The sequence below is a fragment of the Amblyraja radiata genome, chromosome 9 (genome assembly GCF_010909765.2).
Source record: "Amblyraja radiata isolate CabotCenter1 chromosome 9, sAmbRad1.1.pri, whole genome shotgun sequence".
NCBI lineage: Eukaryota > Metazoa > Chordata > Chondrichthyes > Rajiformes > Rajidae > Amblyraja > Amblyraja radiata.
Genome location: NC_045964.1, coordinates 8,297,330 through 8,313,998, shown reverse-complemented (window position 1 = coordinate 8,313,998; position 16,669 = coordinate 8,297,330). Strand labels below are relative to the sequence as shown.

General features: G+C 47.9%; 1 protein-coding gene across 2 annotated transcripts in view; it reads left to right on the top strand.

Annotated features, from left to right (window-relative positions):
• The window catches only part of plekhd1 (pleckstrin homology and coiled-coil domain containing D1), a 75,536-nt gene that overhangs the window by 19,463 nt on the left and 39,404 nt on the right, over positions 1-16,669 (top strand). For both annotated transcript variants that reach the window (XM_033026643.1, XM_033026644.1), the window contains exons 3-7: positions 5,218-5,307; positions 9,480-9,556; positions 10,700-10,791; positions 14,583-14,635; positions 15,117-15,211. In XM_033026643.1, coding sequence (XP_032882534.1) covers positions 5,218-5,307; positions 9,480-9,556; positions 10,700-10,791; positions 14,583-14,635; positions 15,117-15,211 — 407 coding nt within the window. The remainder of the gene's footprint in view (positions 1-5,217; positions 5,308-9,479; positions 9,557-10,699; positions 10,792-14,582; positions 14,636-15,116; positions 15,212-16,669) is intronic.

The window sequence follows — 16,669 nt, the reverse complement described above, 5'->3', positions numbered from 1 at the left end:
GGGGGAGTAACTGCTGTACTGCAGGGGGAGTAACTGTGTGCCACGCACACATAAAATGAAACTAAAATGCTGCAAATTCAAGGCAAAGTACCCAAAGCAAATGTCCCAAAATAGCAGGAGCAACAAAGAGTCTGCTGGAGAAACTCAGCGTGTTGAGTAGAATCTGTGGCGGGGAGAGGAATAACATTTCTGCATTAGGTGCCCAAATATCCCCACTCCCCCCTCTCCCACACTCCCCCATGGGTGGTGCAGCGCCACAGACCCGGATTCGATTCTGATGATGGGTGCTGTCCGTACGGAGTTTGTACGTTCTCCCCGTGACCCACGTTGGTTTTCTCTGGGAGCTCCGGTTTCCTCCCACACTGCAAAGATGTACAGGTTTTGACGAAAGAATGGATCGACTGGGCTTATATTCACGGGAATTTAGGATGAGAGAGGACCTTATAGAAACATAAATTTTTTAGAGGATTGGACAGGGTAGATGCAGGAAAAATGTTCCCGATGTTGGGGGAGTCCAGAACCAGGGGTCACAGTTTAAGGAAAAGGGGTTGACCAATTAGGACTCAGATGAGGGAAAAACCTGTTCACCCAGAGAGTTTTCAATCTGGGGAATTCTCCGCCTCCAAAGGCAGTGGAGGCCAATTCACTGGATGTATTCAAGAGAGAGTTAGATATAGCTCTTGTGGCTAACGGAATCAAGAGATATGGGTGGAAAGCAGGAACGGGGTACTGATTCATGTTCATATTAAATGGCGGTGCTGGCTCGAAGGGCTGAATAATAATAATAATAATACATTTTATTTATGGGCGCCTTTCAAGAGTCTCAAGGACACCTTACAAAAATTGAGCATGTATAGGAAAAACATGTAAGGGGAATGAAATAAATAGTAGAGACATGACTAGTACACAAAGTAAAGACAGAATTCAATACAAAACACAGCATGAGGCAATTAATGCACAGATGAAAAGGGACGGGGACGTGGGGCTAAGGATAGGCAGAGGTGAAGAGATGGGTCTTGAGGCGGGACTGGAAGATGGGGAGGGACACGGAATTGCGGATCAGTTGGGGGAGGGAGTTCCAGAGCCTGGGAGCTGCCCTGGAGAAGGCTCTGTCCCCAAAACTGCGGAGGTTGGACTTGTGGATGGAGAGGAGACCGGCTGATGTGGATCTGAGGGACCGTGAGGGTTGGTAGGGGGAGAGGAGGTCAATGAGATATGTGGGGGCCAGATGGTGGAGGGCTTTGTAGGTGAGGACCAGGATTTTGTAGGTGATCCGGTGGGAGACGGGAAGCCAGTGAAGTTTTTTGAGGACTGGAGTGATGTGATGCCAGGATTTGGTGTGGGTGATGAGTTGGGCGGCTGCGTTCTGGACCAGTTGGAGTCGGTTGATGTAGGTGGAGCTGATGCCAAGGAGAAGTGAGTTGCAATAGTCCAGTCGGGAGGAGATGAAGGCATGGATGAGTCTTTGAATGGCCTACACCTGCACCTATTTTCTATGTTTCTATGTGTCTATGTTTGTCGGCTAATTGGCTTCTGTAAAATTGTAAATTGTCCATAGTGTGTGTGGGATAGCATTAATGTGTGGGGATTGCTGGTCGGCATGGACTCGGTGGGCCAAAGGACCTGTTTCTGCGTTGAATCTCTAAACTAAACTAAAGATGCTGCTCAACCTGCTGAGTTCCTCCTGCAGATTGCTTGTTGCTCCAGATTCCAGGTTCTCTTGAACACCCATGATGTCAGCTGTGCATTACCTGGTCGGAGTGAAACTGCCCCCTCCAAGATCCAGTCAGGACCTCTTCCCCCACCCCCACTGTGCTGCAGAGCATTATTCAGTTTAGAGATACAGAACGGAAACAGGCCCTTCGGCCCAACAACTGCCTCGTCCAGCGAACCCCGCACATTAACACTATCCTACACACACTAATGGAATTTTTTACATTTACCAAGCCAATTAACCTACAAACCTGCACGTCTTTGGAGTGTGGGAGGAAACCAAACATCTCAGAGAAAACCCATGCAGGTCACAGGGAGAATGTATAAATTCCGTACAGGCAGCACCCGTAGTCAGGATCGAACATGGGTCTCTGGCGCTGTAAGCGCAGTCAGGCAGCAACTCTACCGCTGGGCCACCAGGTGCCACTTGTTGGACTGACACCAGCGCCTGGTGAGCGGACCGTGCTCAGGAGCGGAGTGTAGATGCATGCGGCTGATCTCTCCAGCCCCAGGCTGGGCTGGTGATAAATCACAGTAGTGGGCTTGGTGGGTGATAGACAACTGGCTACACACACAAGATCAGGCTGTTCAGCCCCTCAAGTTTCCTGATCGTAAGTTCGTAAGTGATAGGTGCAGAATTAGTCCATTCAGCCCATCAAGTCTACTCCGCCACTCTGCTTTTTACCGCCACTCACTGCCCAGACATTGCCAGTGGGCCAGCAGTTATTGCGCATCCCGGATTGCCTGCATGGAGGTGGGGGTGAGCTGCCACCTTGTGCTGCTGCTGAGGGTGCACTGCAGTGCTGTTGGGAGGGAGTTCCAGGTTTTACACCCAGTGCCGATGAAAGAGTGGCCTCATATCTCCAACTTGGGCTGGTGTCTTTAACTTGGAAGGGGAATCTGTAAATGGTGGTGTTGCCCTGTACCTGCTGCCCTTGCCTTTCTCTCTGGTAGAGGTGAAGGGTTTAGGAGGCGCTGTCTGCATGGCCCGGGTGTAAACTGGGTGGCACGGTGGTGCAGTGGTAGAGTTGCTGCCTTACAGCGCCAGAGACCCCGATTCAATCCTGAGTTTAGCGGCTGTCTGTACTGAGTTTGTCTGCTCTCCCCGTGACTGTGTGGGTTTTTCCCGAGAGCTCCGGTTTCCTCCCACACGGCAGACGTACGGGTTTGGAGGTGTGCGTTTTCACACTTCTCTATCTTTTGCCTGATGGGAGAAGGGAGAAGGGGGAGTGGCCAGGGTGCGACACATTACCCCACACCTTAGTGGTGTCTGGGGCCTGCCGCCTGCAGGTGTGGGCTACCTGGTTTGCTGATGATTCACTGATGGAAAAGGAGGAATGAGATCCATTAAGGTCACAAAGAGAACTTGCACCAGAAGGTTGAGCACACTGCTAAACTATTAGCTGAGTAGCTTGCATTTGGAGTACTGTGAGCAATTTTGGGCACCATATCTGAGAAAAGATCTGCTGGCTCTGGAGAGTGTCCAGAGGAGGTTTACAAGAATGATCTTAGGAACGAGTGTGTTAACATATGATGAGTGTTTGACAGCACTGGGCCTGTACTCACTGGAGTTTAGAAGGACGAGGGGGATCTCATTGAAACTTACCGAATAGTGAAAAGCTTGGATAGAGTGGTTGTGGAGAGGATGTTTCCACTAGTGGGAGAGCCTAGAACAGGAGGTCATCGCCTCAGAATTTAAGGATGTTCCTTTAGGAAGATTAGGAGGAGTTTCTTTAGTCAGAGGCTGAATGTGGAATTCTGCAGAAGCTGTGTAGGCCATGTCAATGGATATTTTTAAGGCAGAGATAGAGAGATTCTTGATTAGTACGGGTGTCAAGGGTTATGGGGAGAAGGCAGGACAATGGGGTTAGGAGGGAGAGATGGATCAGGCATGATTGAATGGCGTAGGCTTGATGGGCTGAATGGCCTAATTCTGCCCCTATCACTTATGACCTTGACCTATCTTCACCAGGGAAGAGGGTGCTACAAGGACCAGTGAAGGAGGAGATTGTTGAGATCCGATATATTAAAAATTGATAGTATGATGGTATTAGAGAGATGAAGGAGGTCATTATGGACGGGTGATAATCTTTCAGTGCCCTGTTGATAGGGGGTGATACGGAAGGACTGCAAAGTGACACTTGTTTAAAAAAAGGGAGCAAGGATAATCCAGCAACTCCATGTTGGGAAATTTTTCCGAAACATTGATCCAGGACAGGATTAATCATCAGCTGGGGGAAAATTGATTCATTAAGGCAAACCAGTGTGAATTTGTCAAGGGCAGAAATAGAAAGCTTAGATTTAAAATGAGAGAAAGGAAAGATTTAAGATGGATCCGAAGGGTAGCTTTTTCACACAGAGGGTGGTGCATACACAGAACGAGCTGCCGGAGGTAGTGGTATGATTACAGCATTTTAAAGACACATGGACAGGTACATCGATAGGAAAGGTTTGTAGGGGTCAGGGCTAGGTGCAGGTGAGTGGGACTAGCTCAGTTTGACAAGTGTGTTGGCATGGATGAGTTGGGCCGAAGGGCCTATTTTGCTGCTAAACCCTGTTTAACCAATTTGAGAATGTTTTGATGAGGGAATAAATAGATGTCCTCTTGCATCTTGCCAACAAAAGATGTAAAACTAACCAGCCTACTCATTTGTGAGCCTTCCTCGTTTCTTAAACAAGGAAGTCTCAATGACTGTTTTCCAATTGCCTTGTACCCTCCTGGAATTTAGTGAGTTAAGAAAAATTCCACCCCAGGGTCTGCTCTCAATGCCACCACTTCCTTGAAACCCCCTGGGGTACAAGTTATCGGATCTAGGTGATTTTATCCACCCTGTGAGTCTCTCCAATACCTTACCCCATGTGATTGGATTTATTTTATTATTATTTGAAGTTAGCCCATCCTTTACCTAATGGATATGTAGTTATAGTTTTACTTTTAGTTCTGGTTTTAGTTTTCAGTTTTTAGTTTTAGTGATACAACGTAGTGTCTGATGCAATAAAAATGATTTAACCTATCTGCCATTTTTCAATTAATTTCCCAGCCTCATTTTCCGGAGGTCACACACCTTCTACAGCTGACTTATTTATATATCTGTGTAAGCTCCTGCTATTTCTTTTGATATCGCACACGTCTTCTCTCAAAATTAATCTTCCCCATTATTACGAGCTTGTTAGTCTTTTGCTGAGTCTCTGCCTGTAACTTTGCTCATAAACAGTAGGTCAGTGCAAATTTCAACCACACACGGGCGGTGCAGAGGATTGAGCCATTGACCTCTGGTTTACATGACAGATTCCTGGCCATCTGGTGGTCCTGGCCCAGCGTGTGACTAACGTTGAACTCGGACATCCGTGAATCAGCTGCAGCTGACCAGTGTCCGTGAAACCTGACCAAGGTCTCGTTCTGTGACACAAAATGCTGGGGTAACTCAGCGGGACGGGCGGCATCTCTGGAGAGAAGGAATGGGTGAGGTTTCTCCAGACTCATTGTGTGTCGTTGTTTTGCAGGGGGTGATTCCGCTGGGCGGGTGCATCGTGGAGGCAAAGGAGGAGTCCAACATGCCCTTTGTGATGAAGATTTCGCACGATGATTTCCACGTAAGCCCTTGGGTCTGTACTGGGGTGGGGAGAGTCTAACTGGAGAAATAATAATAATAATAATAATAATAATAATAAATACTTTATTGATCCCCTCGGGGAAATTCAGATGTCCAGAAGCCCCCAACCAACAAACCCACAGATTCAAAACGAACGCAGACAGAAAATATATAGAATACAATGTGGACACTACCTGAGAGCAATAAATACTTAAAAAGACCAATAATTAACAATTAAAAATTAAAAATTGCAAAATGCATCCCCCTACAGCCTAGCGGTCCGAATTATAAAATCTAATGGCTGCAGGGGTGAAGGATCTCCTGAACCGCTCCGTTCTACAGGGCAGGGAGAGGAGCCGGTTGTTGTTCCGAGTGCTCTTTTGACTCTCCAGAATTACATGGAGGGGATGCCCGGGGATTTTCAGGATGACCTGCACCTTGTGCCTCATAAGCCTCTCAAGCACATCCATCCCAAAGTCTACTCTCCTCTCCAGCACTGAGCTAGCTCGTTTAACCAGTTTGACCAGCTTCTTGTTGTTTTTTGCACTAATGCTGTTGCCCCAGCAGACAACAGCGTAGAAAATAACACTTGCAACCACAGTGTTGTAAAACATGTGCAGCATATCATTACACACATTGAAGGATTTGAGCCTTCTGAGGAAAAAGAGTCTGCTCTGGCCTTTTTTGTAGAGGGAGTCAGAGTTGACAGACCAGTCCAGTTTGTTATCAAGGTGCACTCCAAGGTATTTATATGTCTGCACCACCTCAATGTCAGCCCCTGCAGCATTGACCGGCTGAAGGGGGAGCTTGGACCTGCCAAAGTTAACCACCATCTCTTTAGTCTTAGTTATATTCAGGATGAGACAGTTCTCTTCACTCCAGGCACAAAAGGCACTGGTCAAGTTCCTGTATTCCTCCTCCTGCCCGTTCCTTACACATGCCACAATCGCTGTATCATCTGTGTATTTCTGTACGTGGCATGTGGCAGACTTATAGTTAAAGTCTGCTGTATACAGGGTGAAGAGGAACGGGGCCAGAACCGTTCCCTGTGGGGCTCCAACATTGCACACCACTGTGCCAGAGACACTGTCCCCCAGCTTGACAAACTGTGGTCGACCCGTCAGGTAGTCGTATATCCAGGAGATAAATGTGGAATCCACCCCCATCTTCTTAAGCTTGTCATTCAGAACCAGGGGTTGGATGGTGTTGAACGCACTTGAGAAGTCGAAGAACATAATCCTTACATAGCCACCGGGTTTGTCCAAAAAGGCATGAAACTGGAATTGGTGAGGGCAGGAGACGGTGGTTTTAACGTTGAAAAGGGCAAGCTCGGGCAGACATCGGTCTACGTCTACCTGATGTCTTCTCCTTCTATAGTGAAGATAGACACAAAAAGCTGGAGTAACTCAGTGGGACAGGGAGAAGATCCCCGGAATGGTCAGGATGGGCATTGAGAGATCCTGAGGAGGGATGGAATGGGAGCCCCCAGTAATGGGTGAGGGTGGTCACAGACACTGGGAGTGGGAGGGAGAGAGTAGACACGCCAGGATTGAGGGAGGTGTCCCAGAGCTCTGGAGTGGGAGGGAGGGGGATCCGAGACACCAGGAGACCCTGGGAGTGGGTGGAGGTTGGAGACTCTGGGGGTGGGTGGGGGTTGGAGACTCTGGGAGTGGGTGGGGGTTGGAGACTCTGGGAGTGGGTGGAGGACGTTGGAGACTCTGGGAGTGGGTTGGAGATGTCAGTTCAAAGCGGTGTTGGACCCAGCCCTTGACTGACGACTGATACTGCAGTGTCCACAATCCCTGCTACATCGCTGTTTAAACAAGACTGCCAGAACGTGGTCCGCTTCCACTATAGAATGGGATTGAAGATAAATACAAAAAGCTGGAGTAACTCAGCAGGACAGGCAGCATCTCTGGAGAGAAGGAATGAGTGACATTTCGGGTCAAGACCCTTCTTCAGAATGTGATTACCCCGTTTAATGTAACTAATTCACCCCAGCACACGGAATGCGGTGAACCCAATCCATTTATTAAACTGCACTGCGTGGGCATCTGTTGCAGCATGGACAGAAACACTCAGCAAATTAACTTGGGCTAAATATTAATTTAATTACACGAGCAATCAATAAATGGATACCAGCCAATTACTTAACTTGAGTGAATTCTTTCAATAGGGTCTTGGCACTGCCCAGCTCGCGGGGGGTTTTGAAGGCTCCACTGTCTTTCTGCTACTTGTCACACCCTCTCATCCCTTAATTGTGCACCCTTCCCTGCCAGCAACACCACACTCCCAAACGACAATCCTATCAGGAAGAATTATTTTTCTTAGAAGATGTGCAACGGACATTCTGCAGAATGACATTGGAGTTAAAGGGGATTCATTGACGTGGGCAGGTTGCTTGAGCTCCCTTAAAGATTGCAAAGAACAGATTTGATGAGGTTGATGTTCATTGTGGACACAGCCCAGACCATCACACAAACCAACCTCCCTTCCATTGCCTCACGCTGCCTCGGCAAGGCCAGCAGCATAATCAAGGACGGGTCGCACCCTGGCCACTCCCTTTTCTCCCCTCTCCCATCAGGCAAAAGGTATAGAAGTGTGAAAACGCACACCTCCAGATTCTGGCACAGTTTCTTCCCAGCTGTTATCAGGAAACTGAATCATCCTACCACAAGCAGAGAACAGTGCTGAACTACTATCCACCTCTTTAGTGACCCTCGGACTACCTTAGATCGGACTTTGCTGTCTTTACCTTGCACTAAACATTATTCCCTTATCTGTACACTGTAAATGGCCCGATTATAACCATGTCTTGGTTTTCAGCTGACTGGATAGCACGCAACAAAAAGCTTTCCACTGTACCTCGGTACACGTGACAATAAACTAAACTGAACTGAGAAGCTATTTTGTGCAATGGGGCAGTAGGACCTTAATGTTCCAGTCTAGCCACACAGGGCTGATGTCGGGAGATGCTCCCTCATTCAGAGAGAGGGGAACTTCATCCCACAAATCCATGGAAGCTGCTCACCAATTGTCAATGTTGAAACTGGAAGTAATGGTTGATAAAAATCAAAAATAAAACTGCAGATTTTGGAAGTCTGAAAATGTATTTAACTGAGATTAGTTGAGGAAGTGTTGAGGAAATACTGCAATTGGGAGTTAGTGTCATAGTGATACAGTGTGGAAACCGGCCCCTTCAGCCCAGCTTGCCCACTCCGACCAACATGTCCCAGCTACCCTAGTCCCACCTGCCTGCGTTTGGCCAATATCCCTCTAAACCTGTCCTATCCATGTACCTGTCTAATTGGTTCTTAAACGTTGGGATAGTCCCTGCCTCAACTACCTCCTCTGGCAGCTTGTTCCATACACCCACCATCCTTTACGTGAAAATGTTATACTCAGATTCCTATTAAATCTTTTCCCCTTCACCTTAAACCTATGTCCTCTTGTCCTTCAATCATGGCTGATCTATCTCTCCCTCTCAACCCCATTCTCCTGCCTTCTCCCCATAACCCCTGACGCCTGTACTATCAACAATCTATCTCTCTGCCTTACAAATATCCATTGACTTGGCCTCCACAGCCTCCTGTGGCAATGAATTCCACAGATTCACCACCCTCTGACGAAATAAATTCCTCCTCATCTCCATTTTAAAGGAACGTCCTTATAACCTCTGGTCGTGGACTCTCCCACTAGTGGAAACATCCTCTGCACATCCACTCTATCCAGGCCTTTCACTATTCGGTAAGTTTCGATGAGATGTTGCAGAGGGACCCAGGCCAAGATGGAAGAGAATCTGGGGACTGCTTTGTCATCTCCGTGCATTAACTCAAATCTAGTACAGTAGATATTGTAATTCCATACCCTGACAACAGCAGTAGGTGGTCCTATTTGCTGAGGTGGTCCTTGCCCCTGCAAGACAGGTTCCCTCTCGTGGGCAAGTGGGTGGGGTGGCCTGTTCTCTGGAGAACTACCTCTCACCTCAGACAGCCTAGATTTGTCACTTGGTGCTTCCGAAGCTCTTTATTTGGATGAATCAATCAATCTATTTCCCTGTCCAATTTATACATTTCACCAGCGCTCTGATTCTCACACGTGGAGCTCGTTGCTTTCAGCATGACCTGGTAACATGAATGTATCATTAATGCAGACTCTGTCCTTCCTTCCCAGGGGAACATTTTACTCGCAGCGGAGACTGAATTTGACCAGCAGCACTGGCTGCATATGCTGCAGGAATCCGGGAAGGTGTAAGTGCACTGAAAGATCCGATGATGTATTGGACAGGCTGGTGAAATGGGGCAGCTAAATATATTTAAACAAGTGAATCTTTGCAGCCGGATTTAGTTTAGTTTAGAGATACAGCATGGAAACAGGCCCTTCAGCCCACCAAGTCCACACTGACCATTGATCACCCGTTCACACTAGTTCTCTGTTGTCCCACTTTCGTATCCATTCATTACATTTAAACGGCAATTTTACAGAAGCCAACTCAGCCCGATCCATCACTATTTGATTCCAGCTTGTTCATTATTACTAATGCTTTCTTGTTCCCTGTTTTTCCCCTCTCCCTCGATACGATATGACACAAACTTTATTTATCCAAGGAGGGAAATTGATCTGCCAACAGTCATAAAAACACAAGGTACATGAAATTAAAGTGATGAGTGGAAAGGCTTTAAAAGACTCAAGCAGAAGAGTTACATTTGCCGTGCAAGTCATTCTGGCATCCATGGAAGTTTGGATGCTACAACTGTATCCAGGACCTCCGTAGACATTTCCGTCAATGCCCCAGGATGCAGGTCATCGCGTCCAGGGAATTTTATTGCTTTCCACCTAACTAATCTCTCCAGTGCTAATATTTTAATGTTGCTGAATCATCTGAGCCTTTCATTGCATCTGTTGTCCAAGAGGTTTTCTGTGTCTGAACATAAAATATTAATTTAATTTCTCCTCCAAGCAGTTACATCCCTTGTATAATTTCTCCTGTCTCAGATAGACACAAAATGCTGGAGTAACTCAGCGGGACAGGCAGCTTCTCTGGAGAGAAGGAATGGGTGATGTTTCGGGTCGAGACCCTTCTTCAGACCCGGAATGTCGCCCATTCCTTCTCTCCAGAGATGCTGCCTGTCCCGCTGAGTTACTCCAGCATTTTGCATCTAACTTCGATTTAAACCAGCATCTGCACTTCCTTCCTGCACATTCACCTGTCTCTGTCTGTAAGGGGATCTTGTTATCTCTGGCGAATTATATAATTTAATACATTTATGGTTGCGTGCGCCGTGGGTAGACCGAGATGCCAGTGCAGTGTGTGATGGTGAGCAGGCCAGATGTGGGATAGAATGAGTGGGCAGAAGGTTCACACTGACTCTGACTCCCCCGTCTCTCCACAGAACTTGGCAGAATGCACAACTCGGGGAGGCGATGATCGGAAGCCTGGAAGCCCAGGGCTTGCAGCTGGCCAAGGAGAAGCAAGAGTACTTGGGTCAGAGTCATTCAGCACAGAAACAGGCCCTTCAGCCCATCGTGTCCATGCCGACCACCGTACTTATTTACACTCATCGTGTTCACCAACATTTGGTCCACTGTCTTCGCGTGTTCATTTAGATCATTAAATATCGTGAGGGTCCCTGCCTCCACCACCCTCTCAATCGGTTCAGTTCTTTCCAGATTCCAACCACCCTCTGCGTGAAATAATTTCTCTACACATCCCCTCTAAACCGATCCTTCACCGTGCACCTACAGTATACCCTCTAGTTTAGTTTAGTTCAGAGATACCACGCACAAGCAGGCCCTTCGGCCCAACGAGTCCGCGCAGACTAAAGGTCCCCGCACATTAATACTCTCCGACACACACTAGGGACAATTTACACATACACCAAGCCAATTAACGTACAAACCTGTACATCTTGGGAGTGTGGGAGGAAACCGAAGGTCTCGGAGAAAACCCACGCAGGTTACGGGGAGAACGTACAAACTCCGCACAGACAGCACCCGTAGTCGGGATCGAACCCGGGTCTCTGGCGCTGCAAGCGCTGTAAGACAGCAACTCTACCGCTGCACCACCGTGCCTCTAATTCGAGACATTCCCATTATGGAAAAAGGATTGACTGCCTACCCTCATAACTTGTATACCTCTATCTGGTCACCCCTCAGCTCCAGGGAAATAAGCACAAGCCTATCAAATCTCTCCCCATAACCAAATACCTTGTATCCAGGCAACATCCTGGTGAATATCCCTTGCACTCTCTCCAGTTGGCTACATTCTTTCTGTAGTGAACTCCAGCTGTAGCCAAAACCAAGTGTTATATAAAGTTGTAACGTGACATTGCTGCTAGTGTATCTTCTACCACAGTGGATGAAAGAAACTATCCCACGTGGCCTCTTCACTACCCTGTCCCAATGTGCTGCCACTTTCAGCAATATATGGACCTGTACCCCAAGATTAACCTATGATGAGCGTTTGTTGGCACTGGGCCTGCACTCGCTGGAGTTCAGAAAAATGAGGGGGACCTCATTGAAACGTACAGAATAGTGAAAGGCTTGGATAGAGTGGATGGGGAGAGGATGTTTCCACTAGTGGGAGAGTCTAGGACTAGAGGTTATAGCCTCAGAATTAAGAGACGTTCTTTTAGGAAGGAGATGAGGAGACATTTCTTTAATTAGAGGATGGTGAATCTGTGGATTTTTTTGTCACAAAAGGCTGTGGAGATCAATGGAGAAATTCTTGATTAGTACGGGTGTCAGAGGCTATGGGGAGAAGGGAGGAGAATGGGGTTAGGAGGGAGAGATAGGTCAGCCATGATTGAATGGTGGAGTGGACTTGATGGGACGAATGGCCTAATTCTTCTCCTATCACGTATGATCTTATCACCCTCAGTTCATCAACAGTCCCTGGGGCCCAAACACCTCCTGTGTACGTCACTCCTTGTGTGTGATCTTCCAAGCAAATGCCACACTTCATTGAGATTTCATTGTCCTATCTGGGACACATGACAATAAACTCTCTTGACTTGACTTGACTTGACTTGGAATCTCATTGCCCCGTTCCACTTCCCAGCTGGTCTACACCCGCCGCAGCCTTAAACCATCCTCCTCCTGACCCACAACGCCAACAACCTCTGTGACGTCTGCACCCCAGCTCACCATTACCTCTGTGGGTTAGGACAAGCAGCAGAGGCCTCCTGAATTGATATGGTGACCAACAGCAGAATCAGCTATGGTCAGTCACTCCTCCTCCAGATCCATTTCTATTGCTGAATTTAATCCAGGAATAAGTGATGTGCATTGGGAACTGATGGCGCTGCAGTGAGCAGAGCTGCCTACCACAAGAGGGTCATCCCCCGAGCCTGGGTCATAGAGATATATAGCATGGAAACAGGCCCTTTGGCCCAATGCTCATGCTGACCAAGATACCCCATCTATGCTGGTCCCATTATAAATGTAATTGTACCTGCCTCAACTGTGTTGATTAGCACGGGTGTCAGGGGTTATGGGGAGAAGGCAGGAGAATGGGGTTAGGAGGGAGAGATTTTGTAAACCTCTATCAGACTATCCCTCAGCCCACAACATCCCACAGAAAAAAGCCCCAACTTATCCAGTCTCTCCTCATAACCTAAGCCCTCAAGTCCCCGCCATTCTCTTTCCTAAAGGAACGTCCTTTAATTCCTCTGGTCCTACAATCTCCCACTAGTGGAAATTCCCTCTCCAGGCCTGCACCCTCTCGAACTTAATCACATCCTTCCTGTAGAGTGGTGATCAGAACTGCACACGATACTCCAGCTGCAGTCTCACCAACGTTGTGTACAGTTATGCCATGACGTCCCAACTCCTGTACTCAATGCCCTGACCAATGAAGACAAACATACCGCATGCCTTCTCCACCATCCTGTCTGCCTGCGTTGCCACTTTCTGGGAACCATGTACTTGCGCTCTTGTTGTCTCTGCTCTAACACGCTCCCTAGGACCCTAGCAGTTAAATTCCACCTGCCATTCCGTAGCCCACTTTCCCTTTTTATCTAGATCCGTACCAAGGTGACCAGACACCTCAATGCCTGACGGGATCAATACCTGATTGTTACTTTTAATTAATTCTCGGTAAGTTAAGGGCCTATCCCACAAGCATGCGACTCCATGCGGCAAGCGCGACCTAAAGGGCCGGTCCCACCAGCATGCGCCTGCATGCGGCAAGCACGACCAAACCAGAAGCGGGGGCCGTGTGGAGGTCGAGTGAGTGACATGAAGTTCGAGCGAAGTCCGCGGGAAGTTCGCGCGTGACGTACAGCGTAGAGGTTGCTGCGGACCGGCAGGCAGTTGACGTGCAGAATTTTTGAACACGGTCAGTTTTTCGGAGCCCCGCACGATGCTGGGACCAGCTCCGCACAACTCCATACGGCTCCGGCGATGGAAGTGGGACCAGCCCCGTGAGGCCGCATGGCTCAAGCGACCACGTTAGGTCGCGCTTGCCACATGCAGGCGCATGCTGGTGGGACCGGCCCTTTAGGTCGCGCTTGCCGCATGGAGTCGCATGCTCGTGGGACAGGCCCTTTAGTCATCAGGACCCTCCTGGTTTGGTGGGATCTTCTATTTGCTCCCTACAGAATGTGTCCTGAATGAGATAACAGTTACTCTCAGATGGGGCAAGGACAGGGGTTGGTCTCTCAAAAAGGGTATTCATGAACCTTTACCTTGAACTAAACGTTATTCCCTTTCCATGTACCGATACACTGTAAATGGCTCGATTGTAATCATGTATTGTCTTTCCGCTGACTGGATAGCACGCAACAAAAAGCTTTTCACTGTACCTCGGTACACATGACAGTAATAAACAAAACTGAACTGGGCATTTAGTGACAATCCAACAACCCCACAACACCGCAGCTACACCCAATATTCCATTTACAGATTTTTCTGAACTGAATTGAAAAGTTCAAAATCCCTTGGTGAGATTGAAGTGGGATTTCTGGTGCAGTAGAGTCATAGAGTGATACAATGTGGAAACAGGCCCATCGGGCCAACTTTCCCACACCAGCCAACATGTCCCATCTACACTAGTCCCACCTGCCTGCGTTTGGTCCATATCCCTCCAAACCTGTCCGATCCAATACAGTAATTTTAGTAATGAAACACGGTTCACACAGTCCAACGTTAACACTTGCCACTCTTCAGTTTCATCCCCACTGATACCTACTCTGGCCACTGCTGGGACGTAGACTGGTCTTGCACTGCTTACTGGCAGCATTTAACTAACAGCTGCTGTGTGTATGTGCTTTACAGACAAGCTGATGGAGGAGACCGAGGAACTGTGTCTGCAACGGGAGCAGAAAGAGGTTAGAGAACAAAGAATCACAAAATTAATCCCCTCACTTTTATACTCTGCCTATCCATTCCCTTCTCCCCTCTTTCTCTTCTTCTTCTGTGTGTCTCCCTCATCCCTCCCTCCTTCCTCTCCGCTCTCTCCCTTCTTCCGTTCACTCTCCCCTCCTCTCCTTCCCTTTTCCCCTCCCTCCTCCTTCCCTCCCTTCCTCTTGCTTTCCCTCTCTCCCTCATCCCTCTCCCTCCTTCTGTCCTCTCTCCCTCCTTCCCTTCTCTGTCTTTCCCACTAACCACCAGTTTCGCTTTAGGACGCACGCATTCTCTGTTGCTTCAATGTCTTGAAGATTTAAGATTTTTGCACTTAGCACTGTGTTCAACCGGTTTGTAAAGATCCACATTGAGTTCAGAAGTGCCTGTGAGTGTGAGAGAGTGTTGCTTTGAAGGCCATCTCCATTGTGGCTGTACATGTTTACATGGATGTTGATTCAATTGCAGGAGCTGCAGCGACTAAACCATATTCTCGAGGCGGAGAAAAACAAGATTGAGGAAATGGTGCAGGATTTGAGGTTGGAGCAAGAACAGATAAAGAGGTAAAACTGCGGCGGGCCTGTTGTTTGGGGCTCATGCCCACCTGATTGTGATACTGATACTCACCTTCACATCACATTAGATCAGGGACAGGTATTTCCACACCCAGCTAAACAAAAGAGTCTGTGCCCACCGCCATACACCACTGGCTGTAGGCTAGACTCATAGACCAGACCAACCCTAGACAAAGCATCAGTGACTGGAGTCTATGATGCCACAGGCAAATGGAAAGAGCTCAGATAGGCACTTGGTATGTACAGGTAGGGCCAGATACATCTCTGGCTCCATGGCCATTTACACTAATCTGATATTAATCCCATCTGAAGATACAGGAAACTGCAGATGCTGGGATCTTGGGCAATACACAAAGTGCTGGAGGGACACAGCAGATCAGGCAGCATCTGCGGAGAGAATGGATGGATATTTTGGGTCGGGACCCTTCTTCGGACTGGTTGGAATAGTGGGGAGAGAGCTGAAAAAGAGTGTAGTGTATGGTGCAATTGGCTGCCTAGTTGACTCTGACCAATGTAATGGGAGTGTAGATCATGAGGCGAATGGGCTGAAGGGCCTGTTCCTTTGTTGTGCTCTTCAGTGTGCTATGTTCCATACATTAATCAGTTATGCTGTCTGAATCAAGAACATTGTGAACAGGTTAGGCCATGGAGTGGATGAGTGGAGCACCATTTAACACCCTTCCAATCTGAGTGCACAGGTTATTGCTCCTTTCACTATGTAACAATACAAAGAGAACAAGAATTTGTCCCTAATTCCATGAGCTTTGATTTCAGCTGATGGTATCAAATGAGGGTCTCGTCATTTTATCAGGATGCATCACAGCTTGTTTAGGGAACAGCTTCATCCAGGTCCACAAGAAATTGCAGAGAATTGTGGACACAGCCCAGACCATCGCACAAACCAACCTCCCTTCTATTGATTCCATTTATACCTCTCGCTGCCTCGGTAAGGCCAGCAGCATAATCAAGGGCAGGTCGCACCCTGGCCACTCCCTCTTCTCCCCTCTCCCATCAGGCAAAAGGTATAGAAATGTGAAAACAGCACACCTCCCGATTCAGGGGCAATTTCTTCCCAGCTGTTATCAGGCAACTGAATCATTGTACCACAACCAGAAAACAGTCCTGAGCTACTATCTACCTCATTGGTGACCTTCGGATTATTTTTGTGAAGAAAGGTCTCGACCCGAAATGTCACCTATTCCTTCACTCCATAGATGCTGCCTCACCCACTGAGTTTCTCCAGCATTTTTGTCTACCTCGGACTATCCTGATTGGACTTCGCTGGCTTTACCTTGCACTAAACGTTACTCCCTAAAGGGTCTGTCCCCTATACGAGTTTACCCAAGAGCTCTCCCAAGTTTAAAAAAAACATGTTGAAAAATGTCAACGAGAGCCCCGAGTACCTACGAGCGGCTATTACTGTAATTCTCCGAGTTCGAATCAGGG